The 12,188-nt window shown below is 38.9% G+C and overlaps 1 protein-coding gene across 4 annotated transcripts in view; it reads right to left on the reverse strand.

Moving 5' to 3' along the window:
* ASH1L (ASH1 like histone lysine methyltransferase) overlaps positions 1-12,188 on the reverse strand; it is a 193,703-nt gene that overhangs the window by 27,233 nt on the left and 154,282 nt on the right. For all 4 annotated transcript variants that reach the window (XM_054507853.2, XM_054507854.2, XM_045876583.3 and 1 more), the window contains 4 exons: positions 11,749-11,794; positions 11,523-11,631; positions 5,089-5,295; positions 4,814-4,960 (listed from right to left, as the gene is read on the reverse strand). In XM_054507853.2, coding sequence (XP_054363828.1) covers positions 4,814-4,960; positions 5,089-5,295; positions 11,523-11,631; positions 11,749-11,794 — 509 coding nt within the window. The remainder of the gene's footprint in view (positions 1-4,813; positions 4,961-5,088; positions 5,296-11,522; positions 11,632-11,748; positions 11,795-12,188) is intronic.

Genomic DNA, 12,188 nt, shown 5'->3' on the forward strand with positions numbered 1-12,188 from the left:
GGCAAACGCTTAACAACTGAGCCACCCAGGCACCCCTTCTTTTTCTTTTTTTAAAGACTTTATTTGTCAGAGAGAGAGAGAGAGAGAGCACAAGCAGGGGGAGAGGCTGAGCTGGGAGCCTGACATGGGCTCGATCCCAGGACCTGGAGATCACACCTGAGCCAAAGGCAGATGCTTAACCACCTGAGCCACCCAGGTGCCCTGCTGTGGGTTTTCATATAGGACTCTTAGAGCAGTCCCCTCTTATCTGTGCGGTATATGTTCCAAGACCCCCAGTGGATATCTGAAAATGTGGACAGAACCAAACCCTATATATACTATGTATTTTCCTAAACATGTATAGCTATGATTAACTTACAAATTAGGTACAGTAAGAGATTAAGAATAATAAAATACAATTATAGCAATTTACTGTAATAAAAGTTACCTGAATGTGGTCTTTCTCTTTCTCCCCTCTCTCAATATCTTACTATACTCATTCTTCCTTTCCATGTGATGATGTGAGATGACAAAATGCCTACCTAGTGAGATGAAGTGAAGTGAATGACGTAGGCATTGTGAGGGAGGACCATTTGCATCTAGACCAAGGCTGACCACGGGTAACTGACACAAAGGAAAGTGAAACTGTGGATAAGGACTACTGTATTAGGTTAAGGTAGTTTCCTTCTATTCTGTAAAATGATTTTTCTGCATCGAGATGATCGTTTTTTTCCCCTTTCATATTGTTGATGTGACATATTACATTGGTCTATTCTCTGACGCTGAACCATGCTTGCATTCCAAGAATAAATCCCACTTGGTCAGGGTGTATAATCCTTTTAATATGCTGCTAAAATCTGTTTGCCAGTATTATGTTGAGGACTTTGCATCAATGTTCATAAAGAATACTGGTTTGCTTTGTAGTTTTCTTGTCGACTCTTTGTGTGGCTTTGTCATCAAGACTATGCTGGCCTCACAGAATGAGTCAGGAAGTGTTTCCTTCTCTTTAATTTTTTTGGAAAAGTTTGAGATGGATTGGCACTAGTTTGGAAGAATTCATGAGTGAAACCATCAGGTTCAGACCGGACTTTTCTTTGTTGAGATTTCTGATTATTGATTCAATCACTTTACTAGTTATGAGTCTGTTCAGATTTTTCTATGTCTTCATGATTTAGTCTTGGTAGGTTTTGTGTTTCAAGAAATTTGTCCATCTCAACTAGGTAATCCCATTTTTTGGCGTACAACTGTCTGTGGCATTCTCTTATAATCCTCAGTATTTCTGTAGAATTGGTAGTGATGTGCTTTGCTGCTATTGAGTTGCAGTTCTTTATTTTATGTATTAGCCATTTATCAGATATATGTATTGCAAATATTTTCTCCCATCCTATGGGTTGCCTTTTTATCTTATTGATGGTTTCCTTTGCTGTATAGAAACTTTATAGTTTGATGTAGTCCCACTTGCTTAGCTCTGCTTTTGTTGCCCTTTGCTTCTGGAGTCAACCCCAAAAAGTCCTCGCCAAGAACGACGTCAAGGAGCTTATCCCCTATGGTTTCTTCTAGGAATTTTATGGTTTCAGGTGCTACCTTCAAGTCTTTAGTGCATCTTGGCTTGATTTCTGTATACGGTGTAGGGAGGGGTCCAGTTTTCCCAACACAATTTATTGAATAGACTGCATGTTCCGTACTATGTATTTGTGTCTCCTTTGATACAAATTAATTGATCATACAAGCGTGCGTTTATTTCTGAGCTCTCGATTCTAATACATTCATGTCATTTTTAAGCCAATATTACACTGTTTTGATTATTATAGTTTTGTAATATAGTTTGAAATCAGGGAGTGAGATGCCTCCACCTTTATTCTTTTTCAATTGCTTTCACTGTTTGGGATCTTAGGATTCTTTGTTCAATTTCTCTGAAATTTGCCATTGAAGTTTTGACTTTTATTGCACTGAATTTGTAGACTGCTTTGGGCAGTATGGACATTTTACCAATATTAATTCTTCCATTCCACGAGCATATTATTTAACAATAATTAATTCTTCCATTCCACTGAGCCTTATTCAATTTTTTTCATTAACGAATTATTAGTGTTTTCAATGTACATGACTTTCACATCCTTGGATAAATTTACTCTTAGGTATTTTATTTTCTATGCTGCTTTGCAAATGGGACTGTTTTCTTAATTTCTCTGACAGTTCATTATTAGAGTGTGGAAATGCAACTAAGTTTGATATTTTGATTTTGTATCCTGCAACCAGTTAACTGGTTATCAGTTCTGACAATTTTTTTGTAGAGTCTTTATGGTTTCCTATGTATAATGTCATGTCATCTGCAAATAGAGACAGTTTTACTTCTTCCTTTCCAATTTGGATGTATTTTCTTTTTCTTGCTTAATTGCTCTGGCTAGTACTTCCAGTACTATGTTGAATAAAAGTGGTAGGAATGTCCTTTTCCTGATCTGAAGCAGACTCCCCACTGAGCAGAGAGCCCGATGTGGGGCTTGATTTCAGGGCCTGAGATTATGCTCTGAGCTGAAGGCAGCCGTTTAACCAGCTGAGCCATCCAAGTGTCCCATCCTTTTCCTGATCTTAAGAGTAAAAGCTTTCAAACTTTTACCACTGAGTATGTTTTTAGCTGTGGGCTTCTTGTATATGGCCTTTATTATGTTGAGGTATGTCCCCTTATACCCACTTTGTCTAAAGTTTTTATCATAAATGGATGTTGAATTCCATTCTGTCACTTGGAGAGTTTAAGTCATCTACTTTTTTAGAAAAGATTTTATATTATTTTATTCTTATTTTTAAAAGATATTTGAGAGAGAGAGAGAGAGAGAGCGCGCGCACAAATGGGGGGAGGGGCAGAGGGACAAGCAGACTCCCCACTGAGCAGGGACCCCTATGCAGGGCTCAATCGCAGGACCCTGGGATCATGACCCGAGACAATGGCAGAATGCTTTACTAACTGACCCACATAGGCGCCCCTAAGGATTTTATTTTTAAGTAATCTCTTTGTCCTACATAGAGCTCAAACCCATAACCCCGAGTCAAGAGTCACAGGCTCCACTGACTGAACCAGCCAGGCACCCCAGGCCTCCAAAATTCTGGTAGGAAAACTGCAGATAATATTGAGGATCCCTTGTATGTGATTTGCTTGTCTAATGCTGCTTTCAGGATCTGCTCTTTATCTTTTGCAAGTTTGATTATGTTTCTTGCTGTGTGTCTCTTTGAGTTCATCTTACGTGGAGTTCAGTGAACTTTGTGCTTATTTACATTCACGTCTTCCATCAAATTTAGGAAGTTTTCAACCATTATTTGTTCAAATACTCTCTTTGCCTCTTTCTCTTTGCTCCTTCTGGGACACCCACAATGCATATGATGGTCTGGTGGATGGTGTCCCAGAGGTCCCCTAGGGTCTGTTCTCTTTCCTTCAGTGTTTTTCTTTCTGTTCCTCAGACTTGAGAATTTCCAATGTCATATCTTGGAGTTCATGGATTCTTTCTTCAGTCTGCTCAAGTCTGCCTCTGAATCCCTCTTGTGAATTTTTCATTTCAATTATACTTTTCAGAATTTGTTTTTGGTTTCTTTTTAGGCTATCTATCTCTTCATTGATATTTCCACTTTGCTCACACATCAGTGTCATGAATTTCTCCACATTGTCCCTTAGTTCTTTGAGCATCTTTGGACTTTTGTTTTATAAAGTCTTTGTCTAACCTATTTGCCATTGAGTCTTTTTAAGGGGCAGATTCTTTTGAATTATTACTTTTTCTTTGAATGGGCCATAGTTTCCTGTTTCTTTGTATTCCTTGTGATTTTTCCTTGTAACACCACAAATTTGGACCTAATAATGTGGTATGTCTGGAAATAAGGTTCTCTCCCAGGGCTCACATGTCCTAATCTTTAATTTCTGGCCCCCAAAAGGAAAAAAAAAAGTGAAAAATGAAGGGGAAGAAAATAGGGCCCTATCCCTTCAAATCTCCTGGAAGTCACTTCCGGTGGCAGGAGAGGGGCTTACAACAATGGTGGGAGGGACCACCACAATGGTTGCCCATCTTTGTCTGCACCTCTGTGATCAGAAGCAGCAATCAGAGCCCAGATTCCCCATTTTTAGAGGACAGGGTCCTCCTCACTCATCCCAGCTTCTGCAATCTGTGTGCAAACAGATTGGAACGCTGGCATGGCTACCTGCCATGTGGCTGGGGGTAGGGCACAGGGAGTTGCTACTGTTCTGAGTTGAAACTGACTAAATTGACTAAAAGGAACCACAATTTACCATCTCAGCCTTCCCCTAGTAGTTGCAAGCGTTCAACAGACTCCAAAATTGTTCCATCAGACAGATTCTGCTAGTATAATTATCTAAGGGGAGAGAGACTCCTGATGCTTCCTACTCCACCATCTTCCCAGAATCTTCTATTATCTTTTTTGAATTTTTTAGATGTAGTTTTTTGCTTTTAGTTAGATTCTTATCTATTTTACTTATTTTTGTTTCTCACTGTGACAAATCCAGTGGGCATGTAATAAATATGCTGAGTGACCTCACAGGAGAAGAACCATGTAACACAGTACCTGGCAAGTAAGCAGCTGATAAGTATTAGGTATTGCCATTATTATACTATCATTATTATACTATCATATATACTGTTATATTTTTCTGGGAATAGTTAAGATGAAGCGAAGAAATAGCAGCAGCTGACTATGCCTGGAGGATCTGGTATAACAGGGAATTGCCTGAGGTGCTTGTGTAAGCTGACTCACACTGCGGGAAAGACTCATCTCAATACCCTCAATGCCTTCTGCTCTCTTGGATTTGTGACTTCACCTTCCCCTGCTTCCTTACCATTTCTGCATTTCACAGTTTGGGTCACAGCTGTGGTTGATGAATCGGGCCTCATTCCCCATCCGGTAACTGTCAATCACCATCCCACTATCCAGGTTCAGGCAATAGTGGTCACTGTGATTATGATACTGCTCAATCATCCTGTTCCTAAAGAGGAGAGGAAGAATTGAAAGTCAATTAATGATTAAGTTGAAAGTAAATTTGAAATCTCCCATTTTTCATTCTAATCTGGTACCTCTGCCATTTTATTGGCGTATCATCATTCATCACTGTACCTGAACTCTTGTTCGCTGACAACCTCCCCTAGGTATTCAATGATGAACTGCCCAGCTTTCAGGGGTTCTTTGGTTCTGATTCCCCAACCTTTTTCCTCAGCTCGAAATCGTTCTAGACACTGTACCCACTCATGCCTCTGTATCCTCTGGTTACAGCACTGCTCACCACAGGGGCAAGTGTTGGGGGAACACTCAGCAAAGATCATTCTAGAAAGAAAAGGGATAATTGTATGTCAATTAATATTATATATGCTTTCATGAACCCACTTTTGTTTTATAGGAAGTTTTAAAATACATTGTTTTTATTTTAACAAGGTTGGATTAGTTAACAGGGTTCGTAAGGGCAAAGAGTATACAACTTCAAAACTTAATAATACTGAAAATTTCCAAGTGAAGTTATAAATGCTGAATAGATTAAGCTAACTGTCCACTAAGCATCCTGGGTAAACACAATCATGTTTAGCTCTGTGCTAAGAATAAAACTACAATAAAGCTACAACCCATAGAGGAATTAATAATTTGAAGATTACATGGCATTCTTATTTTGAAGTAGCTGATGGGCATTTACAGACTTTTTTTCTTTTGAAATTGTAGTAAAATCACACATAAACTTTACACTGTAAATATTTTTAAGTATACAGTTCAGTACATTTGCAGTTTCTTTTTTTAAGATTTTATTTGAGAGCGAGAGAGAGACAGGGAGCATGAGCAGTAGGGAGGAGCAGAGGGAGAGGGAGAACCACACTCTCCGCTAAGCAGGGAGCCCGATGTGGGACTCGATTCCAGGACTCCAGGATCATGACCTGAGCTGAAAGTAGATGCTCAACCGACTGAGCACCCCCAGGTGACCCTGCACTGTCATTTTATAAGAATTTTACATTTCATTAGTGTAAATGACATTTCCATATTGAAATAACACTTCTAGTCTCTATACTAGCTGAATTTATAACCTCTAGTGAATTAACAAGCAAAATATTCTCCACATGGTAGAGAAAAGCTGTTATGCACATGATTTCTAACTGCTTTGTTTTTTTACATTTCTGGATCTTTCAGAGAAGCCATTTAGTTTTGGTGTATGGTTTAGAATCCCAGTAAGGCTACTGAACATGATTAAAACAAGGGAGGATCAAGAATATAATGGTAGATCAGAATATCACATTATATTTTATATAACATATATATATACACACACACACACATCCGTAACTTATAAATCTTGTAAAAAAAAAGCATTTAACATTTTATAATATAAAGTACTTTCATAGCCATTCTTCAAATAAATATCCTTATCTAAAGGGCAGAACACACAGTGTCAAATCACATAAATGAGCAGTAAGCAGAGAAAGTATCCACACTGGGATTATTCAATCAAGACAATCAGCTTAATTTGTGAGAAAGACACTGCGTTACCGTCAAATTCACCACCTTTTTTCTTTCTTTTAATGAATTTTTCGTTGAATGAACACAACTGAACACCCCTCATGAAAATGCTCTCCTTCTTGATCTTTTAGGATAATGGATTTCCCACCTTTCCAATAACGCATTTTTTTTTTTTTTTTAAAGAAAACCAGAAATCCTTTTTTCCCTCTCTACCATTCATGGCACATTCCTGTTCCTCTTATCTTTAGAAGGCTCATTCACAGAGGATGGGGGGATGGGGTAACTGGGTGATGGGCATTAAGGAGGGCATGTGATGTAATAAGCACTGGGTGTTATATGCAATTGATAATCACTGAACTGTACCTCTGAAACTAATAATACACTACATGTTAATTAATTGAATTCAAATAAAAAAAAAAAGAAGGTTCATTCATGTTCATAGTTTCAATTGTAACTCTCTCTTAACAATACCCCACCTGAATTTTCATCATACCTCAAAACACACAAAACAATAAGCTTTATGTGGATAAAAGAACTAAAATATAACAGAGTACTGAGATGAGATTTTATTTATTTATTTATTTATTTATTTATTTATTTATTTATTTTTAAAGATTTTATTTATTTGACAGAGAGAGAGAGTGACAGAGAGAGAGCCCAAGCAAGGGGAGCGGCAGGCAGGCAGAGGGAGAGGGAGAAGCAGGCTTCCCACTAAGCAGGGAGCCCGATGTGGGGCTCAATCTCAGGACCCTGGGATCATGACCTGAGCCAAAGGCAGACGCTTAACCAACTGAGCCACCCAGGTGCCCTGAGATGAAAGAGATCTTATTTTATTTTATTTTTTCAAAAGATTTTATTTATTTGACAGAGAGAGACACAGCGAGAGAGGGAGCACAAGCAGGGGGAGTGGGAGAGGGAGAAGCAGGCTCCCCACTGAGCAAGGAGCCCGATGTGGGACTGGATCCCAGGACCCTGGGATCATGACCCGAGCCGAAGGCAGATGCTTAACGACTGAGCCACCCAGATGCCTTGAGATGGAAGAGATTTTAAAATCAATTTTAAAAAATTTCTGCTGGAGAACACTCAATTGTTGAAAATTTGTGGTTTCTACAGTTGAAGGCACTGAAATACATTCCATTCGTTTCAATTATCAAGATAAGTCCTTTACGTAAAAAGTAAAACATGGTTCTATTCATTGTGTCTGGAAAACAAACCGTAAACTTATCAAAATCTGAAAGTAGGTGCTGCAAACTAAGATGTGAAGTTGTTGACTTACAGCATAAATTGCCATTATCTTTAGCCACATAATGCCGTTCACTGTAAGACTAGAGAATTTTCCTCCTTCTAAATATAGACCTAGATTGGAAAGCTCCTTCCCTCACATGGTGAGACTCAGTGTTTAATAGTCACTGGCAAGTGTACTAGTGTGACTGACTTAACTCGTTAAGGACGTCAGACCATCCCGTGAGTGGAGATGGGTTTTCACTTGAAAAATATTCCCACTACAAATCATGCCAGCTCAGGAAGGAGTAAGCCTTGGAGGCAGGGGAGGGGATCCTCTCTACTTGGGGACCAAGAATTTGAAGGCCTACTGCTCTTCTGCAGCAAAAGGTGAAGGATCTCACTGTGGGGTAAGAGCAAGTAAACTGTACTCAACAAAGGAGCACAGACAGGATCTAACAGGGAGTTAGCCAGGGACCCGATGTTCAGTTTGTGGCACGTGAACTCAAGAGTAATCCCTTCTGGTGGCATTACAAGGCTTACCTGGCAATACACTTTTATCTTCCCCTAAGTATTTGGCTTTGTTATACAACATGTTTGTTTTTGTGAGAACTGAGAGAGTGGGCTCTGTACATGCTGTGAACAAATGGGTACAGGGTTAAAAAGCAGCTTGAAATGAATTATGAGACTCTGCTCTAGGGAATGTGGAAAATTCTGGAGCTGTAAGGGGTTTGATATGGACGGTGTACAGACATAAATATTAACTAGGGAAGATCTTATAGAATTTATAAACAACACTGATGATTCCTAGAAATTGTTTAGAAGAGGCCATGTTTTAAAAATATTTTATAAAAACCCATTACGTATTTTTAAAAACAGTCCTGAATTCAGTTTCCTTTGGGCTATGTGAACCTTATATAGACATAAAATTGAATCTTACAGATATTTGAGTTTTCCCCACAAATATTTACAAAACCTTGAATACATTCAAGACAGGAAAGACATTTTAGGTAGCTCCATTTAACTAAATCTTTATGTGGGTTGCTTTTAAATATATATGGAAGCATCCACTGAATAATGTATTTTGATTTTTCTTAGATATTTATGCATTTATCACCTCATCATTAGATGCATGAATATGTAGGGTTCATATTTTATTTATTTGTTTGTTTGGCGGGGGGGGCAGAGGGAGAGGGAGAAGCAGACTCCCCACTGAGCAGAGAGCCCGATGCGGGGCTTGATCCCAGGACCCTGGGATCATGACCTGAGCCAAAGGCAGACATTTAACTGACTGAGCCACCCAGCCGCCCCTGTAGGGTTCATATTCTCATAAAGTTGGCAGCACCGTATCTGAGTTGTTTTTTTTTTTTTTTTTTAAGAAAGACAACACAATGGTGAGGACAAATGTGACACCCATAGTAACAAAAATGATACAAGACAATCAATGTAATTACGTAAAGGTAAATATTCAGATTTCAGTTCTATGTGATTAAAAGACTAACGACTTACACAATAAGCAGTGTATACAGTGGAAAGGACATGACTTTTGAATCAAACACACATGGGTTCAAATTCTGTCACTTAAGTGTTGTATATGATACGGAGCAACTTACTATCCAAACTCTAGGATCCTTCATTCATAAAATATAAAACTATTACCTATCTCATTAGACTACTGTGAAAAAGAGAGGAACTAAACCAATGAGATGGTAGCTATATTATGGCAATTTCATAGACAATACAATATCATATAAAAAACAGTAATGTTAGCATACAGAGGAATGCAAATTTAAGCAATTCTAAACACATATGATATTCCCAAACGTTAAACCAATGAAATATTAAAGCACCAAAAATAAAGTTAGATGCGAATGCCTAAAGGAGGTGGAACTATAGGGAAGTGAGTATATTCATATCCTGGTGGTGATACTCCAAATTAACTCATTAATTTATGAGAGCTACTAGATAGTATATAGTAAGAATTATAAATGTTCATATAGTTTGTTCAGATAATTCTTCTTCTGAGAGTACATCTTAAGGGTTAAAAAAAAGGAATCTACAGTTTTACAGTAGTGTGATTTTTAATAGCAAAACATTGGGAATAATTTGAATGACGAACCACAGGAGAATGGCAAACTAGGGCATATCAACCTATGGAAGATAACAGAACTCCTAAAAATGGTGAGGTTGTGGACCACACTGATACATAAAAGTGTATATATAGGGCGCCTGGGTGGCTCAGTTGGTTAAGCGGCTGCCTTTGGCTCAGGTCATGATCCTGGAGTCCCGGGATCGAGTCCCGCATCGGGCTCCCTGTTCGGCAGGGAGTCTGCTTCTCCCTCTGGCCCTCCTCCCTCTCATGTGCTCTCTCTCTCATTCTCTCTCTCAAATAAATAAATAAAATCTTTAAAAAAAAAAAGTGTATATATATAAAAAGGAAAAAAAAAGACCAAAAAAGAAAAAATAAGTATATACATATAAAAAACATCTGTGAGTGAAGAAAAATCAGTGCACAACACAGACGAGGCGAGCAGCTATGACTCCTGAAACCACGTGTGTGTATGTACAAGATGTGAGTTAACAATGATGTGGTGTAAGGCAGAATTTACCAGCTGCCATGTTGACAGAGGAGCTACTAAAACATCGATTCCCTTAGCCCATAGGACAGTTGACCAGAGACTGCGGAAGCAGTTGTCTTTGGCCAGGAAAACTATCTAGAAGAGAAAGCACTGATGTAAAGTTCATTGGTTCTTTTTTACTGTAAATTTGCTTATGTTACTAAGACCAACAAATCAGATGTCCATTCTTCGGTCTCTATCAGACATTTCCATTTTGAAATCTCCGTGTCATTTGGAACTTAATGGCCCCAAATGAAAATCATAGTTTTGACCCCCAAACTGGCCAGACCCCATACTTTCATTCTCTGACAAAAGCAAAACCACCTCTCATCAGCACCACTGACCCAGTCAGCACATGTGCATCTATGTGCGTATGCTAATGGGTCACCATCCCAGTTTTCCTTCGGAATACATCATGCCTTTCTTCCTTCTCACTGCCACCATCCTACCTTACTCCCTCATTATGGCTACCATTTATGGAGAGTTTGGAAAGTTTCTAAACTATGCTGAATACTTTATGAACATTGTCTCATAAAATCCTCACCCCCAGCCCCACATAAAGAAGGTACCATTTTTATTAGAGGGGTTAAATAACTTTCTTCAGGTCTCCTAAGTAATAAGAGGATTTAAACTTGGGTATGTTAAAACCCTAAATCTCATTCTTTTTCTGTTACTCCATTCAGCCCATCTGATGGGCTGAATGCTTGTGTCTCCCTAAAATTAACAGCTGAAGCCCCAGCCCCCAATGTAATGGTTATTTGGAAGTAGAGTCTCTGGGAGGTCAACTGGCTTATATTAGAGTATAAGGGTAGGAGGAACTGCATGATGGAATTAGTGTCCCCACAAGAAGAGGAACAGAGAGCTCTTTCTCCATAAGCATGCACTAAGGAAAGGCCACGTGAACACACAGGGAGAAAGTGGCTGTCTATAAGCCAGGACGTGGGTCCTCACCAGACATCAAATACTTGCATCTTGACCTTGGACTTCCCAGCCTCCAGAACGATGAGAAATAAATTTCTGCTGTTTAAGTCACCAGGGCTATGGTATTTCGCCATAACAGCCCAAGAAGATTAAGACAGCCCATCAATTAGGTTTTATAGAGCTTTGTGCAACTTCAGGAGAGGAAATCAAAGAGCTTATTTAACTTTTCCCTCCAAAAAAAGTGTCATCTATCCGAAAGCCTGTGCTTTCAGAGAAGTCAGTTTAGTACAGTACCTGTTGAGGCAGTCGTCCACACAGCCCTTCCCGGTGTCATCCTCTGGCTTCTTACAGTTACAGGTGGTGGCCTCGTAACCAGAAAGGGGCTTGACATCAACGTAGACATCTTGAGAGAAGATAGCAAAGCGTAATTTGTGAACATAGAGGATAATTTTTTAAGTGCTAGGCTAAGAAGAACATTGATGGTATGAAGGCAGAAAAAAATAGCTCCCAAGTTACTCACTTGAACGGATTTTTTTATATAGTGGGACATCTGGCTTTTTGTATAGCTAGAAGAAAAAAAGGAAAAATTTTGATACAGCATTTAACTTCAAATGCCAGACAAGCAGCATCAATCACTAAAAATATAAGAAATTATCCACGTGCTCTGCTCATATGGGAATATTTATAAGACTTCCTGGGTTGGATACGTTTGAGGGAAATTCTTGGTGTGATCACTTTTTACACTCTGAAATAAAAAGTGACTTACTAGATCAGGGTGAGAGAGAAACAGATGCAACAGAAGAAACCTGAAATAGCTTCATGAGAACACATTCTCAATTATGTGCATGCTGTGGACAGACTTAAAAATCACACTGTAAAACGAAGCTATTCTTTTGGATACATTAACTCAATTTGCCTCTATGAAAAGAAAGGAAAACACTCATAGGGCTTGTTGGGACG

This window comes from Mirounga angustirostris, unplaced genomic scaffold (assembly GCF_029215605.1).
Source record: "Mirounga angustirostris isolate CCGP_5_RB_7025 unplaced genomic scaffold, mMirAng1.0.hap1 SCAF_6, whole genome shotgun sequence".
Taxonomy (NCBI): Eukaryota; Metazoa; Chordata; class Mammalia; order Carnivora; family Phocidae; genus Mirounga; species Mirounga angustirostris.